At 45.7% G+C, this 16714-nt stretch overlaps 1 protein-coding gene across 6 annotated transcripts; it reads left to right on the forward strand.

Moving 5' to 3' along the window:
- The first annotated feature begins 487 nt into the window (after nt 1-487).
- LOC140316387 (uncharacterized) lies at nt 488-15350 on the forward strand. Of its 6 annotated transcripts, none has more exons than XM_072394200.1 (14): nt 489-934; nt 3507-4383; nt 5233-9310; nt 10656-11004; nt 11164-11337; nt 11420-11514; nt 11598-11671; nt 11782-11827; nt 11912-11952; nt 12052-12122; nt 12222-12415; nt 12907-12998; nt 13108-13252; nt 13333-15350. In XM_072394200.1, the coding sequence occupies exons 2-13, from the start codon at nt 3730-3732 to the stop codon at nt 13234-13236; spliced, it is 5997 nt and encodes a 1998-aa protein (XP_072250301.1). In that variant the 5' UTR covers nt 489-934; nt 3507-3729; the 3' UTR covers nt 13237-13252; nt 13333-15350. The 6 variants fall into 6 exon arrangements, with proteins under 6 accessions (XP_072250305.1, XP_072250301.1, XP_072250302.1 ...); XM_072394199.1 differs by having other exon boundaries at nt 490-934; nt 10647-11004; XM_072394201.1 differs by lacking the exons at nt 13108-13252; nt 13333-15350 and having other exon boundaries at nt 10647-11004; nt 12222-12428; nt 12907-12997.
- Nucleotides 15351-16714: the final 1364 nt, after the last annotated feature.

Here is a 16714-nt window from a genome sequence, read left to right on the forward strand (position 1 = left end):
ACTAAACAATCATAACAATATATTGACGTCACTCACTTTCACAATATTGTTGTTTTTTCAATACTATTAATTGCTTTATGTTTCGTCTTAATCAGATTCATACTGCACTAGTGGGGGAGAAACAGTTTTGAATGCTCAATTTTACTAATACACGGTAAACACCTCTCACGCTAACTTTTCGATAAGTGTTAATAAGCCCATCTTCCTCTCCCACCAGTGTGAACTGAATCTCATCTCGCATGACGCACTGCAACTTCTGAGCTGCTCCCCAAATCCTACCAGCAGCCTACTTCAGCCAAGTCGTCGCCATTTTATTAAACGTCTAAATAGCCCTCCCCAATCGCCTATTACGAACCGCAGTGAAATCCTGTGCTGTATTCACCGTTTTATCTCCTCCTCTGGTCACATGAAAATGGCCACGCAGTTGCATTCCCGCACATCCACCAACCAGCCCCTTTGCACTGTCAGCCTGTACCCCAGCGCGCGCGAACACACACACACACACACACACACACACACATACAAAGCTGCAGCCTTCAACCCGTCCTCCCGACAGCCTGTATGCATACGAGAGCGAGATGAGCCATTAGAAGTGGCGGGAGCGATGTAACTTTCCCCGAGAGAAGTGGGCGAAATAAGATCCAGAGAGTGTAACCAGTCCGCCACCTAGCTGCGGAGACGCGCCGACGGAGATCTGTCGACTGTATGATTATGAAAACACCCGCGCCAATGTTGTTGCACAGAAGGCTCTGCGCTCTGATGGGACTGAAACTCGGTTTTAGAGGGTGTTTGAACCTCTGCTTGCCTTAGTTATGTAATCAAAGCAACATCTAATGCACCAAAAGCGGCGGATTGCTGTTGGTGCGAAGGGGAAGAGGACAGCAACACCTTCACCTCCTGCCTAAACGCAGTTGGCTCTGGGACGCGCACTCGGGTAAGTAGCCTACGTAGCCTTATTACAGATTGTCATGGCAGTCTGTATCAATGTGTGCAGGCCTGTCATCATGAGGCAGCCCTAAGCTCAGCAGGTTAGAGAGAATTTGTGCATCCGCTTTGCGCTAATTTTACCCCTTGTTGCTGAGTGTGTTTCCCCTCTGTTCTCCTTGCATGGTGATATTTCTTATTTCAATGTTGCTGACACCAGCAGGGGGACTAGCAGAGGACAGATAGAAGAGAAAAAAAGGTGGCTCGGGACTCAACCACATCACAAACACCACCATCAGAAGGCATATTTTTGATGCTACGTCGCCTCTTACTTCCATGTTGAGTTTCAGTTTGCAGCTGTGCGTCTTTTCGGACGGTTTTATTTTATAACGGAGATAGGAGTGACGACAACAACTACACGTGCATGTGTGTCTCATTTGTAAGTGCGACAGCATCAGGCGGATGGTGCTTTTAGGAGGTGCGCAAAGTCATTATGGAGAAGGAAGCTCCTGTTGACGTCCTCAGTTAACCAGTGATAGGTCGCTCCAGTGCGGTAACACCCCCAGTGTCCGTACTGTATCTACAGTAGCAACGTTTAGCCTACGCAGCTGCGACCAGGGTACGCAATGTTCGAGCAACACACTTCTAATACACTAACAGGAGCGAAGTGTTTGTTTGTGTGTGTGTGCGTGTGCGTGGAGGAGAAACTCACGTGAAAAACTTCCCCGTAAAGGTGGAGTGGGAGGCGGCTCCGGCTGCAAAGCTCAAGGGTTCAATCATTTGAGATGCCATCACAGAAGCCTAATTTCCAGCTGTGCTCATGCTGTTGTCAGGCAGATGATAATGGTGTTGTCGTTATCGATGATAACACTGTCACGGGATGTGATGACGACTGGAAATATGGTGAGCCATTATCATGATTTAATCGTCACCTCAGCGCTCCAGAGGAACCGCACTGACTACAGTGTCAAGTCCACCCATCATCCTGTCACTGGAAATAGCTTCTGGTCTAATGTTAGAATAATTCTGAGTTATGTATGAGAGGTATCGCTCCAGAGAGTATTAAAAGCTATTAGTATGCTCTTTGAGGGATGCTGAATGGGCTTGCCCTTTCAAGTTTGAAAACCTGCCACTCTTATTGTGGTGCAGGCCAACACTGTAACCCAGGAGACTCAGTTGTGTCATCCATAGAGAAAAGTGGCTTCTATTTTTTAAGACGACCACCGTCCACCTCCTTTCTTATTTCATTTTATTGTAAGTAGGATTGGCCTTGAAAACAGCTTTCCAATTCTGTTACATAAGAGCAGTTACTGGAACAGATGTTGATTCGTGCTCTGTGTGATTCAAGGAAAGCGTTTGGGTGTGGAGGAACCAAGAGGCAGGAGAGATAGCCCACTGAGCTCTCAAATGAAAACATTATCTGAGATGCTCTTGTAGGTTTAAGCGGGTAATTTGGCGCGTTGAGAGACAGATGAGCTATTTCATAAGAGGCTCTCATGAGAGAGCTGCAAGAATGCTTGGCAGGGTGTGTTTTATTAGAAAATGGGCGAATGTGTCCCTTAACGAGTAGAGAATAATGAAGGAAGCGTGACAGAAGATGCTGCTTCCCTTCGATGCGTTCGGTAACTCATCTGGTCTCAGTGTGAGTGAGAGTGAAAGTTTTTCTGGTGAGGAGAATGTTATTTTAGGGTGTGTTTCTTTGCTGTAATGTTACATTAAAAGTCCATTTACAATGGGGTCAATGAAAAGCTTACTTGACTTAGAGGAAGCAATGGGAGGAGGAGGAATTTGCACTCCTTTCCAAAAATAAGTTTTACCCTTTCCTACGGATTTGTGTTACCACTACTGAAAGGGGAGGAGGGGAATGGTTGCACTGTGAATGGAGGGATTTAAGCTGGAGAGGAGGAAAAGAACGACTTGGAGGAGGAAATATGGTTCTGATTAACATGGATACAGTGTGTGAGCTGACTATTTTACTGTGTGGTCTGCAGAGAGGGGAAGAGAGTGGATGGGACTAATAGAGAATGCATGAAAAAGCTTACAGCCAAACATGAAAAGGGGAGTTTCAGAGAGAAAAGAAAGTACAGCAGCGGGAAGGGTGGGAGGAGAAGTGCTTGTGGGAGTAGCTGAGAACAGAAGGCGCAAAGACACTGGGGAGAGGAGGGGTGGGAGACTGGATCAAGTGTTGAATTAGTCAGGAGCTGATTGATATATTGATTTGGGCTGAGGTACACTAGGGATAAGAACATCAGTAAAAGTGTTAAGAGTTTAGGGAGTGTTGGCTGCCTTTCACATCTGTCGTTATTTGCAGATTGCTACAGAAAACCAGCCGATGCTGTTTCTGGGGAATGTGAGTAAGTCTTCCAGTTTGTGCTGACATTCTGGGAAACGGCGACGTTGATTGGCCTCCTGGGTTTTCTGTATGATGAGATCATCTCTGTGGACACAGACTTTAGCACCTCTCTACAGCTGCCTGCAGGAAGGGGACTTTCCCCTCAACTCCTGTACTGTTGCGAATCAGCGTCTGAGCTTACTGAAATGACTAATCACAGATCTTTTCTTCCCCTTTCTTTCTATTTCAGATATACTCAGCTAAAGCGTGAAGGACAAGACAGAGACTGTGCTCTCGCTGGATGAAAGCATTCAACTGTACTTGGACTATTAAAGGATCTATTTTTGTAACCTTTCTGATCTACACCTGCAGTTCTGCTTTCTACCTTTCATTTTACCCGCCCCTCCGGGCTCATTTAAAATTGTTATACTGGGAACCCCACAGCACCCTACTTCTCCCCCCTGACTTCTCTGATGGACCAGAGAGTGAAGGGGGGAACCCCTCCAACTGCCGCTTCCACTCTGGACCCCACGTCTGCACCTGAAGACTCTGAGCAGGACCAGGTGGCAGAGAAGAAGAGGAGAGGGGAGGGGGAAAATGGAAATGTGGGGAAAAAAGAGGAGGAGAAAAGAGTAGCAGGAAAAAAGAGGGAAGGAGACAAGGGGACGGTGCTGGAGCTGCTTATCGAGGGGCGCTGTGGAAGTGTGGGGCAGCAGGAGCTTCAGATCTCTGGCAGAGAGACGAGCTGCCCTGAGGGAAATGTACGAGTCCGCATTGGACTTCAAGCCAAACGCACCAAAAAACCGCCCAAGATCTTGGAAAGCTACGTGTGCAAACCCACCATCAGAACCTATCAGAGACAAGGCAGGGGGGGACTGCTGAGGGTGGATGGAGATGGAGGCGCAGGCCAGCAGAGTAAAAGTAGCTCCACCACAGACGAGGCAAACAGAGAGCAATGCTCAGACTTGGATGCTGTCCAGACCACGTCCAAAAAAACTGCAACTGCTGCCTCACCACCACTTACATCATCATCATCATCATCATCCTCGTTAGCGCAGCCACCGTCTTTATCATCAACAGAGTCCACCCCTGCCACAAACAGCCAAGGGACCAAGACTGTCAAACAGGTAGGTTGAGGACAAGGTAATTCATCTCTCATGCCAGTTAGCTTGAAATAGAGGAAAATAGATAAAAGTTGCGATGACCAAGGGGTTTCATCTGAATATTAATAGCACATGTGCTGTTTCTCTGATTTGGGTTTCACAGTTAATCACCAAGCGTTATAGATGCACCTAAATGGTTCAAAGTCACCCAGCTTTGTCCTCACTTGTAAAATGAGCTATTGTCTCAAAACTGAAACCTAAGCAGCACATTAGAATTAACAGACCTATAAATAGGAAAACAGCACGGCAACCACTTGGAGTTATTACACTGGGCCATCAGTCCTTATGATAATCACCCAAGGGGAAGCTTATAGCTTTAGCTGCTCAAACGCCACTCAAGCAGCGGCATACCAAAATTACAGAACAAGTATGAAATGTCAAGCCTTCTCATCGGTATTAGTGGCAATTTATAGCTACCAATAGCAACGCTTTCCCACTCTCTTTCACTCTCTGCTTGGCTCTCTATATCCGTTCCTCTCTTCTATTTTTACAACCCCTCTTTTCTCTACCTGCTCTCATTTATCTTTCACTCCCCCCTCTGTCACTGTCCCACTCTCCCTCTGTGTTTCTCTACCTTTTGTATTTCTTCTTTCTGTGTCAACCCCATTTCTGTTTTCATCACCTCACTCTCGTCTTCTCCTCAGTGTGTCCTCGTTTTTCTGCCTGATTGAGTGATTTTATCCTCACACTCAATAATAAAGGCATTTCAGTTACTGTCTCTTTTCTATCATACTTCTCTGCAATCATCAACAAAGTAATGGATGTCAAAACCGCCGCTGTTTGTGACAGAGATCGTGTGTTTGCATTCCCCAGGTTCCCGTCAAGCTGGCCGATAAGACAGAAGAGAATTCAAATGGCTCATCAGAGAAAGTGAAGAAAGACAAACTTCCAATTGTGAATGGCCAGCCTGTCCCTGCAGGACCCAAACCCTGCTCACCAACAACAGACCAGACAGCTTCAACCACTCAGACAGTCTCCACACTAGAAACCAGGAATGATGGGAAGAACTCCAAGAAACATAATGGTTTGGTTCAGACAGCAAAACAGAAGGGACTGTCGAATGGGAGAAGCTCTGCAAACATCCTTAGCACTTCAACCTCTCTGAAAAACAAAGCTGGAAAACACAGCAGTTTTTCCTCTGTTTCTTCTATGGATTCCTCAATGAGGCCTCCAGTCTCCACTGACTCTACAGACTCTCCTTCCTATCACCCAATCACCCCCAAACCGCAGTCTTGCCCCACTGTGGATCTCTCCTCTGCCCAATCCCAAGGTCAGGATCCTTCTCTACAGACAACTCTGGAGAAAAAGAGAGAGAAAGAGAGAAAGGCTAAGAAAGAGAAACGGAGAGATAAAATATCAAAGCGAGATAGACTTGATGCTTACAGTGCAAAGAATGAGAGCAGAAAGGAGGAAGTAAAGAAGAAGAAAAAGGAGAAGGGAAAAGATGGAAAATCAAGACATGGTAAAGAAAAGGATGATAAACACAGAGCTGATCATTCAGGCTGGGATGAACTAAAAGCTGAGAAAAAGAGAGAAAAGCTCAGTCCAGAAAGGCAGAGAACAGAGGAGAACAATGCCAAATGCTGCGAAACAGCTGGTAATGGTAAACTAGATAAAACCTGTAAAGTAATGAATCCTAGCAGATTAGATGAGAATGACAAGACAGATGATAGTTGCAAGCCAGCCAAACAAGCAGAGCCAGCAACAACAGGTGATACCAGTAAATCAAAAGAACAAGACGTCGCAAGACATTCAACTGTGCCTCCAACCCACTCTACTTCTTCTGCTCCTCCCCCTCTGCCCACGTCCTCTGCCCATGCTCCCATTTCTCCCCCTTCTTCTCCCCAAGAGCAGGATAGCCGACCGCTCAAGAAACGTAAAGCAAGAAGGCCCAGCTGGACCAAGCTGGTGCACCGTGCTCAGAGGGCGGAAAATCAGGAATCCCCTTCAGATTCCTCTCATAATCCTTCTCTAAATTTCCCCCAGATCACTAAGACGCCCCTTCCTGCCAAAGCCAGTATTCAGCAGAGTGATGAGTCACACCATGCATCCTCTACCTCCTTATCCAGCAGCTCCTCCCCTCTGTCTTCTGCAGTCAAACCTCCAACCCCAAAGCAGAATCATCCCAAATCAGATTTGAGCCCCCCTGCTTCCAGATTCCCCATAAACGTTGTCCGAAAAAGGGGCCGCCCGAAATCCCACAGCTCTAGCTTAGATGAACCTCCCCTTCGACATTCACCAAGCGATGTCACAACTGAGGTGCCTCCTCTGGGGTGTGACGGACTCCAGAAAGCCCCTGTGCTGGAGCCAAGTCCAGTACTGCAGTGTGCCGCTCAGTCTAAATCCAGTCCCAAGAAGCGTGGTCGTCCTCCCAAACGTCCACTCCTTGAGGATCAGGGTGAAGATGCACTGAATTATACCGATTATACGGAGAGGAATAACGATTTTCACCTTCCGGAAAAGGGGAACCGGCAGCTAAAGATCAGGAGACTGATTAATGAGATGAAGAAAAGAAAGAAGAAGAGACTTCACAAAGTAATGATGTCGGGTTTTGCTGGAAAGGAGAGAAAGGGAGGCGAGGCAGCACATGGGGACACCTCTCTGAGAATGTGTAAATCAATTGAGGCTACAACGGTACAGACACTCTCAGCCCTGTCCTCCTCTTTTGGGAGTAAGCTGGGCCCTCAGATCAATGTGAGCAAGAGAGGCACCATCTACATGGGCAAGAGGCGAGGACGCAAGCCTAAATCCCAAACAGCTAATCTAAATTCCAGCTCCCAGAACTCCACTCAGCCGTCTCTGTTTACCAATCCTTCTGAAACATCTCTCTTCTCGTCTAACCAACCACAGCCCCCTCCCTCTCACCCTTTTCCTTCCCCGTCTCTTACCCACTCCAGTGGTGCCCAGAGTCCTTACAGTGAAGTCAGCCTCATGGAACCGACGTCTTCCCTCCTTTTTTCTCACCCTTTCTCTCTCCCTTCCCCGTCTTCCTCCTGTACATCCCCCCGCCCTCCCTCCTCCTCATCCCTCTCTCCTTTTGTAAAGAAGAGCTGTCCATGTCAGGGAAGACATCACTTCCCCTTTCACCAGTCTTCATGTAAGCTCTACTGTCCCACCCCTCCTCTTCATCCCACACCTGGCTCTCCCAGCCATCTGAAAGAGGCGACCCAATCCCCCAGGAGTGAGTCACACAGCGACGAAACACTGCCTAGTGACAGCGGGATTGGGACGGATAATAACAGTGTCTCAGAGCGAGGGGAACTGAGGGGAGCTCGAGGACTGCTGAGGTTGGGTCAGGGTTCGGGGGCGATTCTGGGGGGGCAAAGACTCCCTTCTTCTCTTGCGGACCGTCCCTCTCCAGTCTCATCCCCCCTCTCTCACATGCCCAGACTCACCAACCCTCTGAGCAGCTCAAATACTGGGGAGCGGCACAGAGACAGACACCGGCACAGGCGTAGGGATTACGACTGTTCCTCTTCCTGTACTTGCTTGTGTCCTTGTCCCTGCCCAGGACACAACAAGTGCACTCACTCGGACTATTATCCCTGCCTTGGGCACAATGCACTGAAGAAACAGAAAAATAAACATAAGAAGAAGCACCAGCAGCTGCACATGCAGGATCCAGAGTTTCTGGCTGAGCTAGATGATCTGATAGCTCTGTTCAATGAGGTCCACATTGGACGAAGAAGTTGGGCGAGGACAGGACTGGGGCAAGGCTTTGATGGGAGTGCTACTCCTGGAGGAAGGCGACATCATTCCTCCCCTCATTCTCTCCGCTCCAACATATTCAGGATCAATCTAAATGGCTTCTACTCGCCTCACCCTCCTTCTTTCTCTGCTAGTCCCTCCTTCACTTCGCAGCCTTTCTTCCCCTGTCACTGCAACAGGAAGCCAGACCGCAGGCAGTGTGGCTGCCCGTCAAAGTTCCAGGAAACCATTGAAAATATGGGGTTTTACAGCAGCTATCCCCCAGTGCCCCCAACACTCTATCACCACCTACCCGGCTCATACCCACTTCCACCCCCTCACCAATACGCCCCCCATCAACCCCACCATGCCCATTTCCTTCTCAACCCTGCCAGATTCCACAGGCGGAGGAGTAGGCTACTGAGGGAAGGAGCTTTAGGCGGAGAGGTTGAGGGAGATTTAGGGGGAAGCAGCGGAGGAGGGGGAGGCTCAGGGTTCACATCCAGTCTCTCTTGTGGCTGTGGGAGGAGCGAACATAAACACAAACATAAACATCGTCACAGGCATTGCGGGCGAGACATGGATGACGTGGACGAGTTACATGAGGATGAGGAGGATGATATATTGGAAAGAGAGATGCTGACCAGTTCAAAGGCACGATCGGGGTTCATTTTGGGGCAAGGAGAGGGAGGAAGGAAAGGTGCAAGAGGATCAGGGAGCATGCTGTCAAAAGAATCCCCCTGGTTACGCCAGAACGGAAATGACCCCTTCTCTGCAGCTGCTTCATCATCATCCTCAGCAGAGAGGTATAAACACACATCTCTCACCTCACTGGGGCTGGGTTCCTCACACCTGTCTTCATTCGGAGGAGGCTGGGGAGGTTTGGGCCAGACCTGGATGAAATTTGGGAGCCTGGGAAGCTCAGGATTTGGAAACTCAAACCCAAGTTGGAAAGGCTTCACTGGCGACCATTCCACTGGCAGACTGACTGCATCAGACGGAGAGGATGAAGACGGTGAGGATATTCACGAGTCACACCTGTACAGGACGTCCCCATCCCCAACGCACACCAACCTGTTCACCTCTGCTGCCATGGCAACAGGGGGGAGGGGTCTGAGAAGCGGATTGGCCGGTAGGAATCAAGGAAGTGGAGAGAGGTCATGGAGGAGAGATGAGCCGGCATGGACAGAGAGGAGGGAGGCAGGTGAGGATGCATGAATGATTTGATCAATAAATATGTGAGCGAGCAAATAACTGACAAGTGTGTGGCTCAAGTGTGAGGGAAACTATGTGGGCATGATAGTATTTTTCTGGCTGGAAACTGTGTGTGCTCAAAGCTACAACAAAAATCCATTGAAAGCATTGCTTTTTGAGCTGCACAGCTGTGTTCTGTTTTTGCTTCATTGGCAGAAAATGTGAATACTGAGTGTAATCTAGATAAAACAGGCAAACACCACTGAAATATGACAATAGCAACCAAATCATGACAGCCACCTGAGATAATAGGTTTATGCCTCTTTTAACTTGCACAGTATGACAGATTTTTATATTTCGCAAATGTGGAGATGAAACTTTGGCACTGATATCGTATAATGACAATATGGTGACAGCACTGCTTTTCTCAGGTGTTGTCGAGCCACACATCAAAGCCTGGAGGGTGTATGAGAAGAAATCAGACTCCATTCTTTTTATAGCCAGTTTCAAACTCACTCTCTGCTATGCAAGAGTAGTGCCTGACACGTGCACACAGCCGCTCTGCAGACACTTCTGGAAGAATTTTAAAGAAGTGTTGTAGCCGGGAGTCAGCATCTTGAGGGGAATCTGCCAGAAAATCTTTGAAATCTTCCTGGTGTGCAGTGAACCGCATGCTGTTGCAGCCCTAGGCTGCCCAGTGAACACAGTCATTAGTTAACCACCATATTGGCTATTTAAAGCTCAGCCTATTCCTCACTGCTGGCCAACGGGGCCTATTTGACTTGGAAAAATCCAATAAGGAAAGAGTGGTCAGTCTTGTCAGGGGCTGTGGAAAATGGAACAAAAAGATGGATGACCTCAGGAGTGAATGATGAAGGAATAGAAAGGAGGTCAGAAGGGGGGCAAAGAGAGATAGTGAGGGAAGATGTTGTTTTTGAAAGAAGTGGAATATATTTGCTCGCTATCCAACAGAGAGTGAGTTCCGCTTAGACTGTATGTGTACAAATAAATAGTGTGCAAGAGTGCATAAGTGTGCATGCTCAGTTAAAAGGTATGCACACTTTACTGTGTTTGTGTTCATTTTTTTACAGCCTGTGCATGTGTGTATTCAGCTCATAAATCACTTTTTAATGCGTTTCCCAGAAGTGATCTGGTCAGAGGAAATGTTGTGACTCACCTAATCTGTGGTCCATCCGCATGACTCAGCCTAGACTGCCCTCACCTCACACCTCCTGCCGGCTCAATCACTGATCCACATCTGTCTCATTTCCTGTCCACCACACACACCCCACCCTCCCCTCCTGCCTCTGTCTGCCTCACCCCCTCCCTCCTGCTTTCCATTTCAGTGACTGCAGGTTTACAAGGTGACTCCAGAAGCCGGGGGCAGCATAAAAGTGTGCCAACTCCAGCCAGTGTGGCAGTGAAAAACAAAAGGGGGCCAGGACGGCCCAGGAAGCATCCACTGCCCTCCATCTCATCCTCTCCAATTGGCTCATCTGCAACTCTGTCCATGTCATCACCTGACCTCTTGCCAGCACGCAGCCACAACAGAGATGGAAGGGAAATAGCAGGGAGAAAAGATGAAATTATGTCAGAGAGAAGAGGAGGAGGCAACACGGCACAGCAAGTCACAGAGCTGGAGTTGCAGGCAAAGAGGAAGAGAGGTCGGAAGAGAAAACACGGTGACTCTCCTTGTTATCAGAGGTAAAAACTGGAGCTGGTTGACTTGAATATTCAATACAACCACTCATTACTTTTATATTAACCCACTGTTTTCAGCACTGTGTACTAAACCAGTGCCATCTCTCTCTTTCTCTTTTTCCTCTCTATCATTCTACCTCTCTTTTTGTGCTTTCCTTTTAGTCTCATCACAGATAAACCCGAGTGTGACACCTTCCCTGAATGTCTCAGCCAATCAGATGTCGACCAGCCTCTGTCCCAACCAGAAACCATCCACAGAGAAGAGAGAGCTGATGGTCCTCCCAGGAAGAAATTTCTGAGGGCCGGGCTTTACTCTGATGATTACAAGACAACCGAGTTAGTTGACTGACACGTAAACAACCTGCTATAACATTTTTGAATGACTTGTTTAGTTCATTGATTTATTTGTCTGTCTTAGTACCCCCTTCCAAGCCCAGAAGAACTGCAGCGAGAGTATGGAGTACACACCAGGGGAGCACGAGTACAGCCTTTTACCTGCCCCCATACACGTTGGTGAGTGCAGAAGAACATGAATACACTGCTAGTGGTTTGCTTTTGCTGTGATTATTGATCCAAACTCCCTTAATCTTCTCCAGGAAAGTACCTAAGGCTAAAGAGAATTCATTTCCAGTTGCCCTATGATGTGATGTGGCTGTGGCAGCACAATCAGGTAAAGAATTTCTCAATCAGAGGGCTACAAGCATTTTTGAATAATGGAATATAGCTTTTCAGAGTGGTTTTAATGTCCTCGGAAGTAATTCTCATGTTATTCTGCTACAGCTTCACCGACAGCCTGCTGTCCCTCTGAAGAGGAAGCGCCGTTACTGTGAGTTGCCAATATTAGAAATGTTATTATCATGTTTAGCTGCTGTTTTAGTTCTGTATCTTACTGTATATTCAATTCACTCAGGCCGCATAAAAGAGAGGACTGCATCCTCCCAGCAGACAGCGGTAAGTTTTGTGGCTTAAAGTCGTGTTATTCCAGTGTAGCTTTGATAAATTACTCTCTAAAACTTGCGTGCATCTGTGCATGTGCTTTTTACCACACAGGAAGAGAGCTCCAGCGACATTACCAGCTTGTTCCCTCACCTCGACATGGAGCCTCTGACCAGCAGTGAGAGGTATGGATATTCACATTACACGATAAACCACTTGATGCATTGCAGCTGAACTCATGTCAGCGTCGATGGCTAATGTTTCTCCCTGTGTGCCGGGGCCAGGAGCTTTGTGGTCAAACACCACGTGTTCCTCGTGAGGAACTGGGAGCTCGTGAGAGACCGACAGATCCGAATGAGGATAGAAAGGGAGAGAGAGAGAAACGAGGAGGGAGAGGAAGGAGAGGAGGGAGAGGAGGGTGACTCGCAACCTCTGTCCTGTGATGGATCCAGTGGGGACGACAGCCACATCAAGTCAGGTCCATGAAGCAAGTGTGTGTGTTAGTTTTTGTTTCTGTAGGTGTTTGTGCATCTGTGGTTCAACTCTATACATTTTCATATTTTATTGAGCTGGGTGACCTTTTTTAAACTTTTTTTTGTATTCTGTGTTGCGTCTTTTACTCTATGTGTGCATGTGTGTGTGTGTTGTGTGCTCGTTTGTCCTCGTGTTTGGCTTGTCTTTCTATATCATACTCAGCAGCTTAAACTAAGTGGTTTTCCAACCACAAAATACAGCCTGTAGAAATGTTTCCCCATTTCTGTCATCTACTGCTGGTGTCCAAGAACCCAGCAGGCATTAACTTTCCCCATTAGCAGTGAAACCACACACTTTCCATCAATGACTTTCTGACTGATTGCTGAAAGAAATCAAGGGGAACAAGAACACTCATAATTTGCTGTGTCTCTAAAAGACATAATGTTCTGCCTGCAACTCCTCTCTTTGCTAACATACAGAATACTTAACCCTTAGATCAGTCCGTGGGGGTGGAGGTGACAGTAATCAGCAGTGACCCCAACCACCAAAGTCAGGACACCTCCAGCTTGCTCACTGCCAGCCCCTGTGTGAGTTAACAAGCCTAACACCACCCACACGAGCAAAAGAGAAAATCTTTTAACAATGCAAGGATAAAAAAAACTTTTGTGATTAGTTTTGCATACTTGTTCTCTCCAGCCCACCAAAACCCAGAACAGACAAGAGCAGAAGGGAGAAGAAATAAAACGAGGGGAAGGAGAGGCCAGCAGCAGAGAACAGAGGACGAAACGGCTGAATGATTTACTTTTGACCCTGCAGCATTCATAAGCTAACACAGAGAGAGGTAAGAGAAGTATCAGCTACCAAATAGGAGATCCAGACATGTATGTACTATTTTGTTTATAGTATCCTGTCTTTATGTAGGTGGAACCACTCTGGGAAAGGGACCAGGCCCACCACTGGACAGATGGACAACAACTGATGTCACAATACTGCTATCAACAGTAGCAGCGCTCCAGAGAACAGACGAGAAAAGCAGAGGACAGCTTGATAATTATAGTGGCATAAAATGCAAGAAAGACATCTCTCACGCAGATAGATGAGTATTTTGAACCTAGCGCTCTGAAGGTCATCACACCAAGGATGAAACCATGGCAACCCATCTTTTGTCCGAGATGAGAAGAAACAGAGATAGACTGTCCTGGACGAATAAATGAAACAGACCAGCTGAAATGAATTTGCACTAGTGCTGGATGAACAAGCACACTAAAGACTGTATGTATGCTGAGTGGACACACTATAAACACACACACACATACACTTTGATTGCTCTTACTTCGGCACCTTAAGCAAATTGGAAAAAAAAAAGAGATATTGCACGGGAGGTTGAAAGTGGACGTGTACGGTACCCAGCATTTCAGCTCTGTAGTTTCCAGAGAAACGAGGAGCTCGCAACCCGCCCGGGGAACACAAATGTGGCCTGGGCCCTAAGTAGGTCAAAATTGAACCCTCATTTACTTGTTAAGCTTTCAAAGTCACATTGCACCTTTGGGAAAATGGCACGAGGAGAAGTGAGCCAGTTAAAAACTGTTGAGACAGTGTTAGGAGTTTTGCTTCACTTTAACACGATAGTGTCTGCCATGTACCAGTGAATAGGCAGGGGAGGGGGTGGGCTTAGCAATAGGAATTTTGGCTTCGCTGCAAGAGAATTTCTAATGAGGTTTTAAGAAAGAGGTTATTTTTGGAAAAAAAAAGAAGAAAAAGGACAGCTTGAGCGCCGTCTCTAATAGAAATGGACAGAGTATATTCATGCTAGGAATGTTTAACGTTAACTATTTTCAGTATTGCTTCCGAGGGAGGGGAGGTCAATGTGTAAAAAGTGGTTTTGTTTACTTCAGACTGCCTTTGAGAATGTTTCACTCTTTGCTTCAGAGCATTGACAATCAGAATGTCCTCGGAGAGGAGGAGCAGGGAGGAAAGGGAATGAAAACGAGAATCGATTTACCCCTAATGCTCTGTAGAAGTGCCATGTTGTCTTGTGTGCGTACCTAAGCGAACTCATGCAGTCTTTAAAAGCAATATCTCCTCTGATAAGGACTATATAAGAACTTCTGTTGGTTTTTTTTTTTTAGTTTTCCGGTTTTGTTTTTTAAAGTTGTGAATATTTGAGGAACGGAGGTCATTTTTCTGTAAAAATGCATCGTAGATTGTTCTCATCTTAGGAGCACCGGGCTGATCCACTTAGTGGAAGTGAGCGCTCAGTTTCATGTGAATGTACAGTGCATAGAGAGACCAGTTTTTCTTCCATCAGTAGTAGCGTGTAAAATTGGTATTATACATGACAATACTATCTGGATTATACATAAAAGGTAATAATCAAACTATCATTTTACTGAGATGTTTTTAACAAACTATACAGCTGACCAATATATCAGATATTTCTCTTTGACTATGATTGTATATGATTTTTTTGTAGTTACGTATTTTTTCCCTCTTTTTTTTTTTATTTTATTTTTTTTTTAGCTGAGTGTACTTTTATTTTTGTTTTTTGTTTTTTTGGTCAGACAATCAGTGACAGTGAATTAGTTTTTCCAGTGTTACATTTTTGCTCTCTTTCTGTAGTGTGGCTTCAAATAACAAGCCAAGAAAGTGCAATTTCTTTGACTGTTTACATACTGTATGTACATTTCTTCCTCTTTCATTTTTTAAACTAAGAGCACTACATTATTGCCAGTGGATGATTGACTTTATAGCAAAGGTACACATAAATCCACATTATTTATCTAGTTTGCATGACATGTAACCTTTGCTTGTTGCCTCTGATGGTGTGCATCTGAAAAACAAAACATCAAAAAACAGTGATAACTCAATGCCATAGAATGTCAGCTCAAACTTTTTGCCTCTATATCCAGAATAATAAAAGCATTTTATGTCTACTGGTACTGTACTGTGGAAACTCTTCATGTATCAGCCACAAGGTCTACTGCGTGCTGTGTGTGTTTTGAATGGAATACCGCAGTGATGTTAATCTGCTTGAGCTAAGAGTGCTATCTAGTGGTATTAGATTGTATATCTCACACTGTGTTGTCCTCCATGATGACCCACAATGGAGGACGGCACTATCAAAGGAGCACGATTACAAGATGGGGGAGGGTTGGAGCTCAGTCAGGACATACTGTAGACTGTTTTCTCTGCCTCCCGGCCTTCAGAACATCCGAGGGCCTGCTGGGATAGTTTGATCTGAGCAAATAAGTGAGACAAATTCGGAGGATTCCCTCGTAGCTTAAAAGGTAGTAAATATGCAAGTGTTTTACAGAAGGATAGATTGTTAGCTATGCAATCTGGCACACACATAAAATGTAATCTACAACTTTGTTTTAAAATGAAATAAAATCACTTTAACTCTACTGAATTGAAAACAGAACAAAAACAATATATTCAGTGTTGAAAATGAAAAATGTTATTGGTTGGGACAGGTGCAATAAAAGACTGCGAAAGCATACCATCGCATCAAAAACATGATGGGGTGTGAAAAGAGCATCTCAGAGAGAGATAATCTTTCAGGAGTAAAATAGGGAAGAGTTCAAACTTTGAAAGACTATACATGGAAGCAAAATTCTAAGGTACAGGGGATTTTGATAATCTGGGAACATTTCTCCAAAGAAGGCATGAGGTTGAAAACTAAACAGTTCTCAGGCAGCACCTCATTAAAAAAAAAAAAAAAAAAAGCCATTATTCTGAAATGGAAATCACTGCATGGGCTCAGGTACACTTCTGAAAACTGCTGCCAGGGAACAGAAGTCATCTCTGCTTTCACAAACGCAGGTTTAAACTAAAAAAAAAAAGCGTTAAAAAATTAAAATAACAACAAAATAAAACACAGATCCACGGTGCTGCATCTTCTTAACTTGTACATTTTTGAAGACACCGTTAATGCTTGATGATATAGATTTTGGAGCAACATATGCTGCCATCCAAATGATGCCCTCCTCAGCGAAGGCCTTCCTTTTTTCAAGTTCAAATCACTGTACATTCCAACAGTATGGCTCCGTAGTACAGGAGTCTGAATGGAAACTGGTCTCCCTGTCTACAGATCTGCCTCCCAATGGAAACTTTTAATGTAGTATAAAACAAAAAGATGTGTTAAACAGCTGAAATCCAATCTAAAGCAAATATTAGAAATATTCTTCTTGCAAACAGCAATTTGCAAAGCAATGCAGCAGCAAACGGGCCTTTGTATCAGCTCTTCCGAAACCTATGTAACATATATTTGAAACATGTGTTTAGAACCTCTATGTGAGCTATG

The sequence above is a fragment of the Leuresthes tenuis genome, unplaced genomic scaffold, assembly GCF_036924035.1.
Source record: "Leuresthes tenuis unplaced genomic scaffold, fLeuTen1.0.hap1 SCAF_10, whole genome shotgun sequence".
In the NCBI taxonomy this organism is placed as follows: Eukaryota; Metazoa; Chordata; class Actinopteri; order Atheriniformes; family Atherinopsidae; genus Leuresthes; species Leuresthes tenuis.

Excerpts from the sequence above, each read along its gene's own strand:
- LOC140316387 (XM_072394199.1), top strand. The coding sequence starts at position 3,730 with ATGGACCAGAGAGTGAAGGGGGGAACCCCTCCAACTGCCGCTTCCACT. Across the intron at positions 9,311-10,646 it reads GACAGAGAGGAGGGAGGCAG|TGACTGCAGGTTTACAAGGT; the intron begins GTGAGGATGCAT and ends TTTCCATTTCAG. Across the intron at positions 12,999-13,107 it reads TGCTCACTGCCAGCCCCTGT|CCCACCAAAACCCAGAACAG; the intron begins GTGAGTTAACAA and ends TGTTCTCTCCAG.